The sequence below is a fragment of the Urocitellus parryii genome, chromosome 3 (assembly GCF_045843805.1).
Source record: "Urocitellus parryii isolate mUroPar1 chromosome 3, mUroPar1.hap1, whole genome shotgun sequence".
NCBI lineage: Eukaryota > Metazoa > Chordata > Mammalia > Rodentia > Sciuridae > Urocitellus > Urocitellus parryii.
Genome location: NC_135533.1, coordinates 114,958,078 through 114,971,776, shown reverse-complemented (window position 1 = coordinate 114,971,776; position 13,699 = coordinate 114,958,078). Strand labels below are relative to the sequence as shown.

Genomic DNA, 13,699 nt, shown 5'->3' with positions numbered 1-13,699 from the left:
AGGAGGAGGAGGAAGAGGAGGGAGGAAGTCCCTCGTGGCCACCCCGAGGGGAGGGTGCCCGCGGGGACTTGGTCAGGAGGCGCGGGCCGACCGCTGGGCGCGTGGCCCGGGCGCGAGGGGCACGGACGGTTGGGCGCGCGCTCCCCGCGGACCCCAGCGGCTGGGGCCGGGCCGGGGGCGGCGGCGCGGGCGCGGGGCGGCGGCGGCGGGCGGGGAGCGCGGGTGCGCGCGGGGACCCCGGTGGCGCGGAGCGGCGACGCGCGCGGGCCGCGGGTGCGCGCGCGGGGGGGGCTGCCCCGGGGCGGCCCCCCCACGTCGGGGCGCGGCGGTCGGCGGCGGCGGGAGCGCGTCCCGTCCTGGTGCCCAGGAGCCGCCGCCGCCGCCGCCGCTCGCCAACATGGCGGACCTGGAGGCCGTGCTGGCCGATGTCAGCTACCTGATGGCCATGGAGAAGAGCAAGGCCACGCCGGCAGCCCGCGCCAGCAAGAAGATCGTGCTGCCCGAGCCCAGGTACCGGCTCCCCGCGCCCGCGCGGCCCCGCGCCGCCGCCCCGGGGCCGCCAGCGACCCCCTGCGTCCGGGAGGGGCGGGCGCTCGGTGGCCGCTGCCCCGGGCCGGCCGCTGACCTCCGGGAGCGGGCGCTGCGGGGCCAGCCTCGTCATGCCGCTCCCTGAAATGGGGCTGCGGAGCGCTGTTGGGGGACGCGAGGAGAGAGCTCCAAAGTGCGCCCCGAGCAGCCAGCGCCCCAGCAGGGGCTGGCCAGGACACGGTTGTGACTTGGCGGACCCGCTCCATCCCTGCCACCCACTCCTGCCCCAGCCTGGCCGTCCTTCTTTTCCTGGCCGCCTTTTTAGCCCCGTACTTAGGGTTCTGCCCGAATCTCTTCTTGTCCTCTCCCTGTCCCCATTCTAGCCCATTTCTGTCACCGCATCTGTCCCACCCTTGTTCTCCCCTTAAGCCCCATCCTTAGGGATCCCTCTGCCACACGCTTGTCATTCCATCAAGCCATCCTGCTCTTTCCTTCCCTGGTGCCTGCTGCCCTCCTTTCCAACTCCATCCTTCCCTCCGCCCCCTCTGCGCGCTTTCGCTGAAGAGTGCAGGCTGGTCGCCTTTTGTCCCAGGTATTCAAACTGCGGTTTTCAGCCTTAGCGCTTCTGGAGGTCCATCTGTCTACTCAGCTCCCTGTGCCCTGTTCCTCTCTCTTGCCCCAGGCAGGAATGAATGTATTTTTGACCTACTCAACGTTCTCTTTTGGTATTGTGTCACCTGAGCTGGTTTTCTTAACACGTCTCCTGGTGGCACTTTCTTAAAAAGGTTGAAATGGGGACCTGGGGTTGTGGCTCAGTGGTAGAGTGCTTGCCTGGCATGTGTGAGGCACTGGGTTCAATTCTCAGCACCACACATAAATAAATGAACAAAGTAAAGGTCCATTTAAGAAAAAATAAAAGAATCTCTTAAAAAAAAAAAAGATTGAAATGGGGTCCGCTTAAAAATGCAAATGGAATGGTGATGCCAGAGAGGAATTTGTTGTTAAATTAGCTAGGAGGGGTCCCGTTGAATTGGCCACCCACTTGGTGAAGTCCATGCAAAGTCATCTTATCTCAAGTGATTTATTATTGATTCTACTCTGATTGGTTTAGTTTTGGGGTTTTCCTAGTTCGTGTTATTAGCAGTAGTCCAGAAGAGATTGTGCACCAGGTTAAAAGTGAGTCCATCTCCCCAGCCTCTTTCCCAAGGAACAGCATGGTGAGTTGTGACTCCTTGGTGCAGAATAGCTCTGGCTGGAATCACTGGTGAAAAGAGGCATCATCTGTAAGATGGAGCAGAACCCACACAATTCTGTAAAGTGCTGGGATCTCGTCTGTTCTCCCTTCAAAATCACCAGTCCTTCAAGTGTTAGGTGTAAGAGCTCAACCGTGACCTGACCTAAGAAACTAGCAGACTCTTTTGATGGTCCCTAATCACCAGATGGTGGGTTTCCAAGTGCACTCATGAGCCCTGTGACCCAGAAGACATGGATCCCTTTGAGTTATTTGCTTTGAAAAGTCAGATGGTGTAAATGAAGACGTGCTTGCTGGGTATTTTTGGCTTGTAGGGTGTGTTGCTCTTGATAAGCTACGTCAAGTGCTGTGAGCCGGATACTCCTAGAGCTGAACATAGCTGAAGCTGATGGGGAATCAGGGCTGTTTAATGTTTCTGGCAAATGTGAAATTAGAGAACAAGCTCCCCCACCCCAAACCTAGATTTCAATAAAACAGCATCATCAACAACAATGATTATACATTTCCATGAATGTGATATAAAGATGCTTGATTTCTTTTTCTCCTGCCTTTCCAACAAGGCCAGGGAGTCTTCAATACATAGGGTTTCTATATAAAACGCCAGTTAATCTCAACTCCTGAGCGGTTTCTTTTGGGGGGAGGGGTACAGAATATCACTAAAATTAGGCTCTTGTCTTCATATTTTTTCTTGGTATTTTGAACTTAAAGTGACTTCTGCTTTTTAGCGTCCCCCTTAGGAACACAGTTATGGGCCCCAGGGTACCCACTTCCTCGTGTGAAAGCCTGTGTTTTTCAGGGGTACTTTTTTGGGGGTGTAATGTTTGTAGGGGAGAACTGGTGACGAAGAGTCTATTTCTCTTGACATTTTAGAATTGAGGAATGTCAACAGGAGAGTAACTGAAGGAAAGGGCCCTTTGGTGATTGTTATTCTGTTGCTACTTTTCAAACAGGCTCTTGAATTAGGCCAAGGGAGCCTCCTCCCAGGGTTCTAATTGGCTTTGTATTTATCTGATGGTTTTGGCTCTAGTTTGTCATAGAACCGTTTGCATAGTAACAGTCGCTCCTCGGCTCTGCTTGGCTTCTGGTACATTGGGATTGTGGGGGAGAGCATTTGGCAGATTTTTTTTTTCTCAGCTGAACTATCTATTCTATGGGGAGGGGGGTTTGGAAGTTTTAAAATCCCACCCGAAATCTCAGCATGGTGGCTACCAAGTGCCTCTCTTTACTCTGTGGGTCAAGGGACTGGACCAAGCTTTAAGAGTTACCAGAGACTCTCCCTCAGCTTCCTGTTGGAGGGGGCCACGGGATCCTGCGTCTTCAGTGTTCCTGACAAAGGTGCTGAGATTGGACTTTTCTGAATCTGACTGTGTCACCGACTTCTTAACGAGATGTTGGTGGATCACTGTGGACTTTTCATTTCCGGCTGACTCTCTGAAGTCACTTCGTACCCCTGTGCTTCCTTGTCTCAGTACCTCTGCTTTCCCCCACAGTCCTAACCAGAAAACTTGAGGGCCCCACCGAGTCTGGGTGCCCGCCTCCTCCGCCTGTGTGAGGAGCCTCAGGAAGTGGAACATTTAGTCCAGGGGGAGAGTCGGCTTCCCTGAGATGGCAGGAGGCAAGCATTTTGTTATGTTGACACATTATTCAATTAAGGAACCAATGAGCGTAAATCCTGCAAAAGCTGACTATTTGTTCAAATTACAGAGCGGCTTTCGTTTACTGAGATGTTTGTTGAGCTAATGTAGCTGCTAATGGGACCTATTGGGAATGATCAGTGGTGACCCATGGACTCACCGATGCAGGACCAGTTCAAACAGGAGCATGAAGAGGCAAGGGTCCCTTGGACACCATGTCTGAGAAGGAATTTTTGATTGCATTTGGGTCTAATTCATAAGTGAAGGCCTGCAGAGGACCACAGTTAAGTCCTGGCGTGGTTAAGACAGCTCTGCCTTAGGTTCTATTTCTCTGTTAGTCTTTTCCAAACAGAATGAAATCGAACTGACTTGCTATCAGACAGAGTCGAAAGAAGTTGAATAACCAGAACTTGATCTTTCCCCAGGAGTCTCATTTCTGCTTATTGAATGCTGAAAATTTTGGATGAGCCATTGCAAAGCTTGTCATGTCAGTGATTCACACAATATGATAGAAAAATCTGAAAAGAACATTTTTAGATTCTTTCTACTGTTTAATGCCCTGATTCAGTGTGCAGTGGTAGAGCCATTTCCATGAGCCAGGCATGGAGCACTGTGACAAGCCCTACCACAGCCCCTTCCTTCCAGGAGTCCAGTGGGAAATAAACAGAGTTGAGTCAAGAAAGATGTTTGCTTTCAAGTGCAATTGCTGGAAGATTCTATTTAGCCGCGGACAAGCAGCATTCAGAGGACTTGTATTATCATGCACAGAACACATTATGCCCTCTAAGTGTTTTGTAATAATTTGCTAATGGCTCCCTTTGAAGAACTATTCCAGACATGGTAACACAGTAATATGGTAGTTTGCATCTTCCTGGTCTTAAAACTACCACTCGTAATTGATCTCGCAAAGTGGCGCAGTTCTAAGTGGTGCCATTTTCTTCTTTTGTGGAAATGAGTTCATTGTGTAACTTGGGGATTCTAATCAGTAAGTGGTTGGTGGATAACGGGAATATTCCTCTGTTTGCACCAGAGGGTGTTCCCTGGCTGCACTCTTCTGACCCCACAGCCTGACTTGGAGCCCAAAGGCCCATGTTAAAAGAATCTACAGGGCTGGGGACGTTTCTGAGTGGCAGAGCACTTGCCTAACATGCAGGAGGCCTTGGATTTGAGTCCCAGTGCTGCGGTGGGGAGAAAGGGTGAGAACCGTCAGGAGGAACATGTCTGTCCTAGAACAGAGCTGTTCTTTTTTTTTTTTTTCCCCACTAAGACACAGATTCAAAAGGTAATTTGTTCTGACCTTTCAGTTCTTATTTCATTCTTGGTCAAAGTTAATTTGTGCCGGGGACTTCAAGAGGCAAGGGTTGTGTGTAGCTGTCAGTTCTTGGAAATTGATGTACCAGGGCCATGATTTCGGACCTAGAGTCTGCCCTGGTCCAGCATTATGAAACGCTCTGAGTCAAGAGCCTGGTGGAGCTCTCGAGGTACAGGCAGTCCCCGCTCCTAATTAATCAGTTCTTAGAGTCAGCCTCCTCAAGAGCTTCCCCAGCACACTGAACTTGGCTTTGCCAAACATCTGTGTGGGCAAGGATGGAGACCGAGAGGAGAGCACCCGCGGGCGGAGAAGGGCAGGGCAGGGCAGGGCAGGGCGGGCCTCTTCCAGTCTGGGGGTGGAGGGCCAGCGGAGCCCTGGGATGCTGAGCGTTAGGAAGCAGGACCCCTCCAGGCCCGAAGCCCTGAGAAGGGAAGAGGTTCAGCGTCCGCAGGTCATGCTGTAGTGACTGTCCTGTGCTGAGACTTGCCCTCTGGCAGGCAGTTCATGTTCCCCCCACTCCACCTACCAGGTGAGTGGCACGGGCAACTACCTGCCCTGGGAAGGGGGAAAGGTCAGCCCAGGGAGCAGCAGAGAGCCCTGGGGGTGGGTGAGCTTAGGCACCCCGCCCAGCCCTTCCCACCAGGCTGAACCTTTTGGCCAAGACCAGAAGCCTGCCCTTGCCTCTGATTTTCTTTTGGAGGGGTGGGGTACCAGGGATTGAACTCGGGTGCCCTCAACCACTGAGCCCCACCCCCAGCCCAATTCTGTATGTAGAGACAGGGTCTCACTGAGCTGCTTAGGGCCTCGCTGTGGCGGAGGCTGGCTTTGAACCTGCGATCCTCCTGCCTCAGCCTCTCAAGCCTCTAGGATGACAGGCATGTGCCACCGTGCCCAGCCTGGCATCTGATTTTGTAAGAAGTGGATGAAGCCACAGTTTTTATTTTATTTTTTTATTTTTTAACCTGCTGCTAATGATCCCAATCAGCTGTCGAACAGCAAGGACTGGCCTCTGCTGGAGAAGAGCTGTTCCTTGGGGACCCGTGCAGACGGTGATCAGGGCTAAGTGAAGGAGCAGTTGGCTCCTTGTCTCCCGCGAGGCGCAGGAGGGTTAAACGCCTGTTGTGTTTAACACGAGGAGCGCGATCTGGATCTGGCTGGTGCTAATGAGAAATCCTGCGAGAGCCCGCCCCAGCCCTGGCGTCCACACAGCAGGTCTGGATTTCTACCTGGGTTTTAATCCAGAAGAAAGCCGAGCCTGACCGCCCCTCCTGGCCCCCACTTCCATTTCTGGGAAAGAGCAACCAGGGGCCATGCTATTTTTGGCCTGATTAGCAATAAAAGTCCCTTTCCATTCAAGCCATCTTCCTTTGCTGATCCACCACCTCTCGGCCTGTCCCTGCCCCTCTCTGGACACTGTGGCCGTGAGGATGGTCAGCCTGGCCTCAGTTCTTGTTAGGTCATTTACATGGCTCGTCATTTGCATGCTGATGGGGCTGGAGTCGGTCGCTTCTGGCTGCTCTGTGGGCCCCAAGGGCAGAAGTGACCACTCGGTTCCTCCCATCCCGTAGCTGTGTTCTCTAATTTTGGGCCATCGATGTTTCCGCTGGAGCATAAGCACATTGCAGTTCTGTGTGTGGCATTACAGGAAAGGCCTGGCGGGCTACTGTGACCGCGCTGTGCCGCTCCGATGCTGGCGCCCAGTGGCGGGATGCTGCGCCCAGCCTGGCCTCCCTTGCTGCCATTTCCCTCTCCCAGGGCCTCTGCAGCAAGAAGACGCCAGCCCAGGCCTCCTTGCTCTGTGGCCTGAAGGCCCCCCTGCCACCTCCCAACCCATCTGTCCCCGCCATCCCTGCCACCTGCCATTCTGTGCTAACAGAGAAGGTTCTAGATCAGGAGCCAAGAGGCACAGAACTGACTCAGCTGGCACCTTGCCACGGGACCTCAGCAGAGCCCCAAGATCCAGTGCTCGGCTTCCCTGCGGGTGTCAGACACCATTTATTCACTTCTGAAAGTAAACGTGTCCTAATAAAAACCTCTGTCTCACGAGCATTTTTAATCCACACGTTCCTAGACACGGAAAACGTTTGAGTTACTCACACTCGATTTCAGATACAGATAACTCAAAGGAAAAAGGTTGGAGGAATGATTAAGACAGGAGTCTTCTTTAACCGCAGTGTGGGGCTCTTGTCCTGGGGATTGCGTGCAGGAGGAGTTGTGACCGCACCTGAAGGCACAGAAGAGCAGCAGGTGGCAGGGGGTCCTGCCAGGAGACCCAGCCGCGTGCTCTGGGGGAGGTGGTGGGGGCTGGGATTGACAAGCAGGGTTGTGGGTCAGCAGAGAAGAGCCAATGCTGACCCTCACCCTGCGAGTGGGTAAATTCCACCCCCCCTTTTTTTCTGGGCTGCTTGTCATGGCCTGTGAGTCTAGAACCTTCCACATGTGCTGCTTCACTCCGATCTTTTCTTCTTTCCTGCCTTCCCTCCTTCTTCCATGGGTCCGTCTGTCCATCAGCAGGTCTGGGCTCTGGTGTGTCGGTGGCTAAGGGTTCCCAGGCAGGCTGCTCCTAAATACGGGCGAGCAGGCGGCCAGGAGACCGACTCATGCCCTGCAGGTCTTGGCTCCAGGAAGACGAACCCAGAGTCGCACAGTAACAGCAGCTGGCTGCAGGGGGTCGAGCCCAGGTGACTCACCCCGACTTCCGTGGACCTCCACGGATTCCACGTTCGCAGCGTAGGACTGTAGGATTGCGAGTGGGGAGAGCTCTCGGAGAGAGTCCAGCCCAGGCCCCCATGGACGGCATCTCCAGTGAGCCCCCTTGACACTCTGGGTGTGAGAAAGCAGCCTGCTGAGACGTCCTGTGCATCCCCTCCTGTGTCCCTCTGTGGTCCTGCAGCACAGGGCCAGTCCCTCCCATAAGGGACAGAGCATCACACGTTTGAAGGCGGCACCTCGCGTCTGCGGTGGCTGTTCTAGAGCTGTCCTAGTTCCCTCCGTCATCCCGCGTACCCTGCTGAAGTGTGTCTGCTTCGTCGTGGTCAGCGTTGACCTGACCCAGCCAGAAAGAAGGACGTGATTCAGAAGTCACTGAAGCGGTGTCTGTACGAGCCTCATGATCAGTTCAGTAACGGCAGCGCTGTTTCCAGTGTAGGTGCAGAGAACACTGGGGCCTTGAACCACTTACCTTCCTGATGCCCGCTTGCCGAGGGCTCAGGGTCTGTGTCAGCCAGAGTCCGGGAGTGAGGTGTGGGTCACACGTGCATCAGACAGCGGCCATTTGCTGAGTGCTAAGGAACCTGGGCACCATGTGGTTTGAGGTTATTATGGGCCAAAATGTCTTAGGGAGAGGGTGAGTTTCAGTTGTGCTGAAAGTCACCTTTTGAGAATGTTTCAGGTGTTTAAAAACATAAAATCCCATGAGCCAGGGAAGATTGTAGGTTTCTTTGATTTTAACGATAAAATATTTTTTGAGGGGGCACCAGGGATTGAACTCAGGGGCCCTCGACCTATTTTGCGTTTATTTAGAAACAGGGTCTCACTGAGTTGCTCAGGGCCTCGCTGTGGCTGAGGCTGGCTTTGAACTTGCGATCCTCCTGCCTCAGCCTCCTGAGCTGCTGGGATGACAGGTGTGTGCCATTGCACCCAACTAATAAAACATTTTTGAAGCATATTCTTCATATCTTCTTAATATTTTGTATGTTGGGTAATTAAGTCTGATCTTTATTATCTTGTGTGGAAGATCATGAATCTGCTTATGTTTTCTGGTTATTTCTATAAACTTTTCTGCTTTTGATTTGGGTCTAAGATAAAAACGAACCAGCAGGTACCCGAATGGCTTTTCTCCGGTTAAATACTGCAGCCTTCCACGTGGCCGTGAGAATGTCTCAGGCTGTGCTGAGGTTTTGGATCTACCTTCTTTGAAGACCACGAGGGGGCGGGTGCTCAGTGGGGAGCACTCACCCAGCTCCGGGGAGCCCTGGATTCCCACCCCAGTCCCTGAACAATGGCAAAAGGGATTTGGTGGTGGTGGTTCTGCGACTCCCTTCACAGTGGAGCTGGTCCTCGGGGGATGCGTGGACGTGTGTTAGGGAGAGTGTGACGCCGGCGGTCCCTGCTACTCAGGGGGACGGCTCTCCCACCATGACTTTGCCCCCAGGAAACAAGGTGGCGGTCAGTCCTTGTGGACAGTATTTCTTAGGATCGACTCATTTGGTCGACGGGTTTCTAAACTCCACGTGGAAGACTTGCAATCATCGCTGTATTTTTGTCCCTCAGGGAGTGACCTCCTTGTTGCTGGCTTGACCCTTCTAATTATTTAATACCGAATTCAGGTCACGCTGTGGGGAGAGCTGACTCTGGTGGACGCTCTTTCCTGTTAGAGGTTTAGGTCAAGACTTTCGGAGCTTGTGAGCTCCTGAGGATCTGACGTGGCCCACACGATGGTGGAAGAGAGAGGAGTGCCCAGCGGCCCAGCTGGGCCCACGGCCCTCTGTCCCCCACTCCCCCATGTCCCCCACTCCCCTGGGGTGTATAGCGGCCAGTGCCCACAGGGCATGCTGAGGCCCACTAGCTGGGCTTGTCACTTAGAGCTGCGTGTGGCCCGTCACTTCTCAAGCCCAGTGATGAGGGCTGAGTTTATTCCACCAGCATGGACTGGAGCCAGAGCTCGCTTAGACGGGCCTCGCTGTGCTGCCCAGGCTGGCCTTGAACTGCCAGCTCCAGCCCCCTGCCGCACCTCCCCGCGTAGTGGGGCCATGGGGGCACCACCACACCCCGATGATTGGGTTCTAAAAACCCCACTCATCCTGTATACAGTGATTTGTAGTCTCAATGGATCAACTCTTTTTTTTTTTTTTAAAAATCAATTATCCTTTGCAGTAGGTAGAAATTTACAAAATGAAAAAAAAAAATGACTGTAGACGTGTCCACGAGGAGACGTGGAGAGGCAGATTCTGGCCACGCAGGGACAGCCGGCCCCGCAGACCCTCAGCAATGGCCTGAGGCCCGAGTCTGTTCAGGGCTGCTGTCTTGCCCGGTGGGGAAACAAGGTGGTCATCAGGGGTGGTCAGGGGGACAGAGGACACAGCTCCTCAGCCCAGCCATGGGGCCAAGCCGTCCCTCCGGGGTCCGCATCGTGCTGACCTGCAACACTGAAGTCCTGGGCTCTGGTGGCTACTGTGACAGCTCATCTTACACACCCTCATCTGCGGTTGTCACCGGTGGGCAGGCCTCCGCTGAACCTGACCACACAGTGAACAGAGCCACCCTGGGATGCCCGGCCCAGGCCTGGGCGCTTCTCGGCCCTCCGCGTCAGGTGTGGCCCTGGGCTTCATCCCAGGCCAGGCCTCTCCCCTTGTGTGGAGGGTCTGGGAAAGAGCCGGCCATGCTGCCATCGCTGCTGTAGAGGAGGAGCTGGGTTCAGGAGAAGTTCCTCACCAGGCCACCGTGACGGGATGCGGCACCGCTGAACCCAGCCCTTGGGTTCAGGGCAACCTCCAGGGGCTGGAGGAGCCGTGTCGACGGCCGCTCCTCCAGGGGGAGGAGGGTGGGTGGAGGAGCCCCGCCAGCCGCAGGCACCAGGAACACTCTGAACCCGCGGGGTCTTCGCTTCCTAAAGGGGAACAGCTCCGGAGGTCCAGCAGGTGGTCTAGCCGGGGGTCCTCATGGGAGACTTCCACAAACACGTGGACCATTCCCTAGAGGACGAGACGGGTGGACTCCACGCTGAGTAACAGGGAAGTGATGGATTAATAGTGGTGGCCTTGTTATGACTTGAGAAGAGCTGCATCTTTCTGTGATTCCTAGACACCACCTTATTTTATTTTAATTATTATTATTAGTAATATTTTTAGTGGTTCTGGGGGTTGAACCCAGGGCCACATGCTGGGCAAGTGTCCCACCACTGAGTGATACCGCGGCTCCATACTCACTGTATTTCATTTTGGCACCAGGGATTGAACGCAGAGGCCCTTGACCACTGAGCCTCATTCCCAGCCCTTTTTGTATTTTATCTGGAGACAGGGTCTGCCTAAGGTGCTGAGGCTGGCTTTGGACTCACCATCCTCCTGCCTCAGCCTCCCAAGCTTCTGGGATGACAGGCGTGGGCCACTGCACTGGCTTTCTGTGGCTTTAAGCCACCAGCTTTGTGGTAGTTTGTTACGGCATCAGTGGCCAACTGGAGTACTCATGGTCTCCAAAGAAGAGGTCCCCAAGCAAGTCAGCACAGAGCTGGAGTGGAGCTGGTGAGGTGGCTGAGATGTGACCTGAGATTCGCTCCAGGGTGCTTTACAAGACCAGGAAGGGGGAGACCACAGAGACCATCTAGAATCTCAGTACGAGAGCCGGATGGCGGGTACCTGGCTCCCCGTGGTGTCCCCTGCGCTTCTGTGTGTGGAGAATTCTTGGTGGTTTTTAAGGCAGTGGAGTGGGTGGTGGTGCGAAGACGACAGCTGTCTTCCTGCAGGACCGGGAGCCGGCATCTCGCGAGAACGCACTGGTGCCCTGGCCTCCAGATCCTGTGACCGCCTCTTACACAGAAGGGGACGCACCGCAGGCCACAGCCCCCGACTCCAGGGAGGCGATGGGCTTCTTGGAAACCACTCAGATGACTCAAAAAGCGGCTCCGACCAGGGAGACGTGGGGAGAGTGTGAAGGAGCTGGTCTGCCAACCAGAGTCCTGACTGACCCAGTTAGTGTGCACAGATTCACAGCCTCTGGACCTGGTGGCTTTCCAGGGGAGGATGAGGAGGAGAGCGTGGCGAGCGTGGCAACTTTAGAAAACTCTGTCCCCGTTCTCTTCCCGAGTGCAGAACACTGACCCACTCCAGGCAGATGGCAGGCATCTGTTAAACCCCAGCCCCAGCGCCCAAGCTCAGCAGCTGCTGGTTCAGATGCTCCCCCGCCCCAGTCCGCACCTATCTCAGTCTTTCTCCCCGAGATGACTTTAACAGCTCCCTATTTTTAAATTGCATGAATGTGAATATTAATTTGTCAAAACATTTCAAAATGGTGACTTTAAAGTGAGTGCTTCCTAATGTGTCACCCTGAGCCAGCCCCCACTAAGTCATCACCATCAAGACCAGGATGAGGAGCAGGGAACTTCATTAGGAAGGGAGAGAGAACATGAGCCCACGGACAGCCACCGCCTCTTACTCCACAGAGGGCTCGGTCTTGTGCTGAGGTCAGTTCTCAAGTCCATCTCATCCAGAGGAACCCGACAGGCTGCTCTCCATTGAGAAAATGGGCCAGATAATGAATAGAAGGCCAGGTGCGGTGGCCCAGGCCTGTCATCCCAGCAGCTCAGGAGGCTGAGTCAGGAGGATCTCAAGTTCAAGGCCGGCCTCAGCAACTTAGTGAGGCCCTGAGCAACTCAGGGAGACCCTGTCTCTAAAATAAAATATAAAAAAGGGCTGGGGATGGGGCCCAATGGTTAAGTGCCCCTGGATTCCATCCCTGGTGCCAAAAATAAATTAAAAAAAAAAAATAGAATTTTGAAAAACGAGAACAATAGGAATTTGTCCTAACAAATATAAAGCACTGCTGTAGCAATTAAAGCTGTACCTATTCATATATATTTGAATGTGGTTTAGGAGCAAAACGGGAAGTGTCTGACAGCTGTCTATCATATGAAGTCGTAAAGTCCTCACATCATACACCAAAATAAATCCCAGACGGTTGAATGAGGTAGTCATAATGTATCAACAGTGCAGAAGTGTGAGGGAACATATTTTTGTTGCTCTGGAGTACAGAGGACTTTCCCAAGCAGACCCCAAACCTAGAAACCATAAAGGAGATCCGTGGTTGTGAGGACCGGAAACGGAAGTTCTCAGGGGACGGTGTCGCCATGTCGCCCATTAAAACACCAGGGCAGATTGAGTGTCCCTTGTCTGAAACGCTGGGGCGGAAATGTTTTGTTGGAGTTTGGATTTTTTTATTTTAATTTATACCTGTAGATGGACAGAATGCCTTGTTCTGTTTATTTATTTGTATGTGGTGCTGAGGATAGAGCCCAGGGCCTCACACATGCAGGCAAGTGCTCTGCCGCCGAGCCCCAGCCCCACCCCAGCCGTGAGTTTGGGTTTTCACTGGAGTTTGGGATCCTCGCGGTACGTGCGTGACGTCCAGGGCAGGGCCAGGTCTAAACCCAGAGTCCACGGGTGTTCCGGGCGCCCCCTGCACACGCAGGCTGAGGAACTGTATTCAGTGCCCGTGCATCACACCGCGACCTGCCACGCGAGGGCAGAGGTGGGGTTTGCCACTTGCAGCATCACACGGGGACTCCCAAAGTTTGGGGTCTTGGAGCATTTCAGGTTTTCTGATCAAGAATGCTCCACCTGTAATAGAAAACCACCACCACCACCACCACCACCACAAACTTACCTTGGGTGATCTTCTGTGGGACACATTTTAGTTTGTGATTTTTTTCCAGCTCGCGCTGCTGTGTCAGTGACTTGGCCCGAGGGGCAGCGGCCTGGGCCGCGTGGGGGAGGGAGTGTGGCAAGTTCATCAAATGAGTCAGTGGCTTGCTGCGGTAATCCCATCTGTCGGTCACTGCAAAGAAGTGTTTGCTTTAAAAAAGCCACGAAAACTGGACGTTAATGTCACGGGTGGTGATTTTGGAATTCTTCTCACATAATTGCAAAAAGCGAGCCCAAAGCTGGAGGCTGTCTGTGGCCTGGCATTTTGCTTTGGGTATTTTTTCTTTTTTTAATTGCCGTCATCCCGCGGTGGTCGTGTGGCCTGTGTTTTGGATGCAGGCTGAAGTGCTTGTCGAGCCCAGTCCCTGGCTGTGTCCCACCCCCTTGCCAGGTGTCCCTCACTGTCACAGGTCAGCCATGGTGAGCAGCGCCCTGCGGCTGCCCCTGTGGAAGCCACGCCCACCCTGGATGGGCTCTGCCTGGCCACTCCTGGGCTGCCCCTCCAGATGTGGGCTTGGTAAGGCAGGGGGTCGAGCTCAGTGCCTGGCACACACGAGGG

The 13,699-nt window shown here is 54.1% G+C and overlaps 1 protein-coding gene across 1 annotated transcript in view; it reads left to right on the top strand.

Annotated features, from left to right (window-relative positions):
- The first annotated feature begins 323 nt into the window (after positions 1-323).
- Positions 324-13,699, top strand: part of Grk3 (G protein-coupled receptor kinase 3) — a 114,248-nt gene continuing 100,872 nt past the window's right edge. The window contains exon 1 of the mRNA XM_026408535.2: positions 324-510. Within this exon, the coding sequence (XP_026264320.1) occupies positions 398-510 (113 nt within the window). The 5' untranslated portion in view covers positions 324-397. The remainder of the gene's footprint in view (positions 511-13,699) is intronic.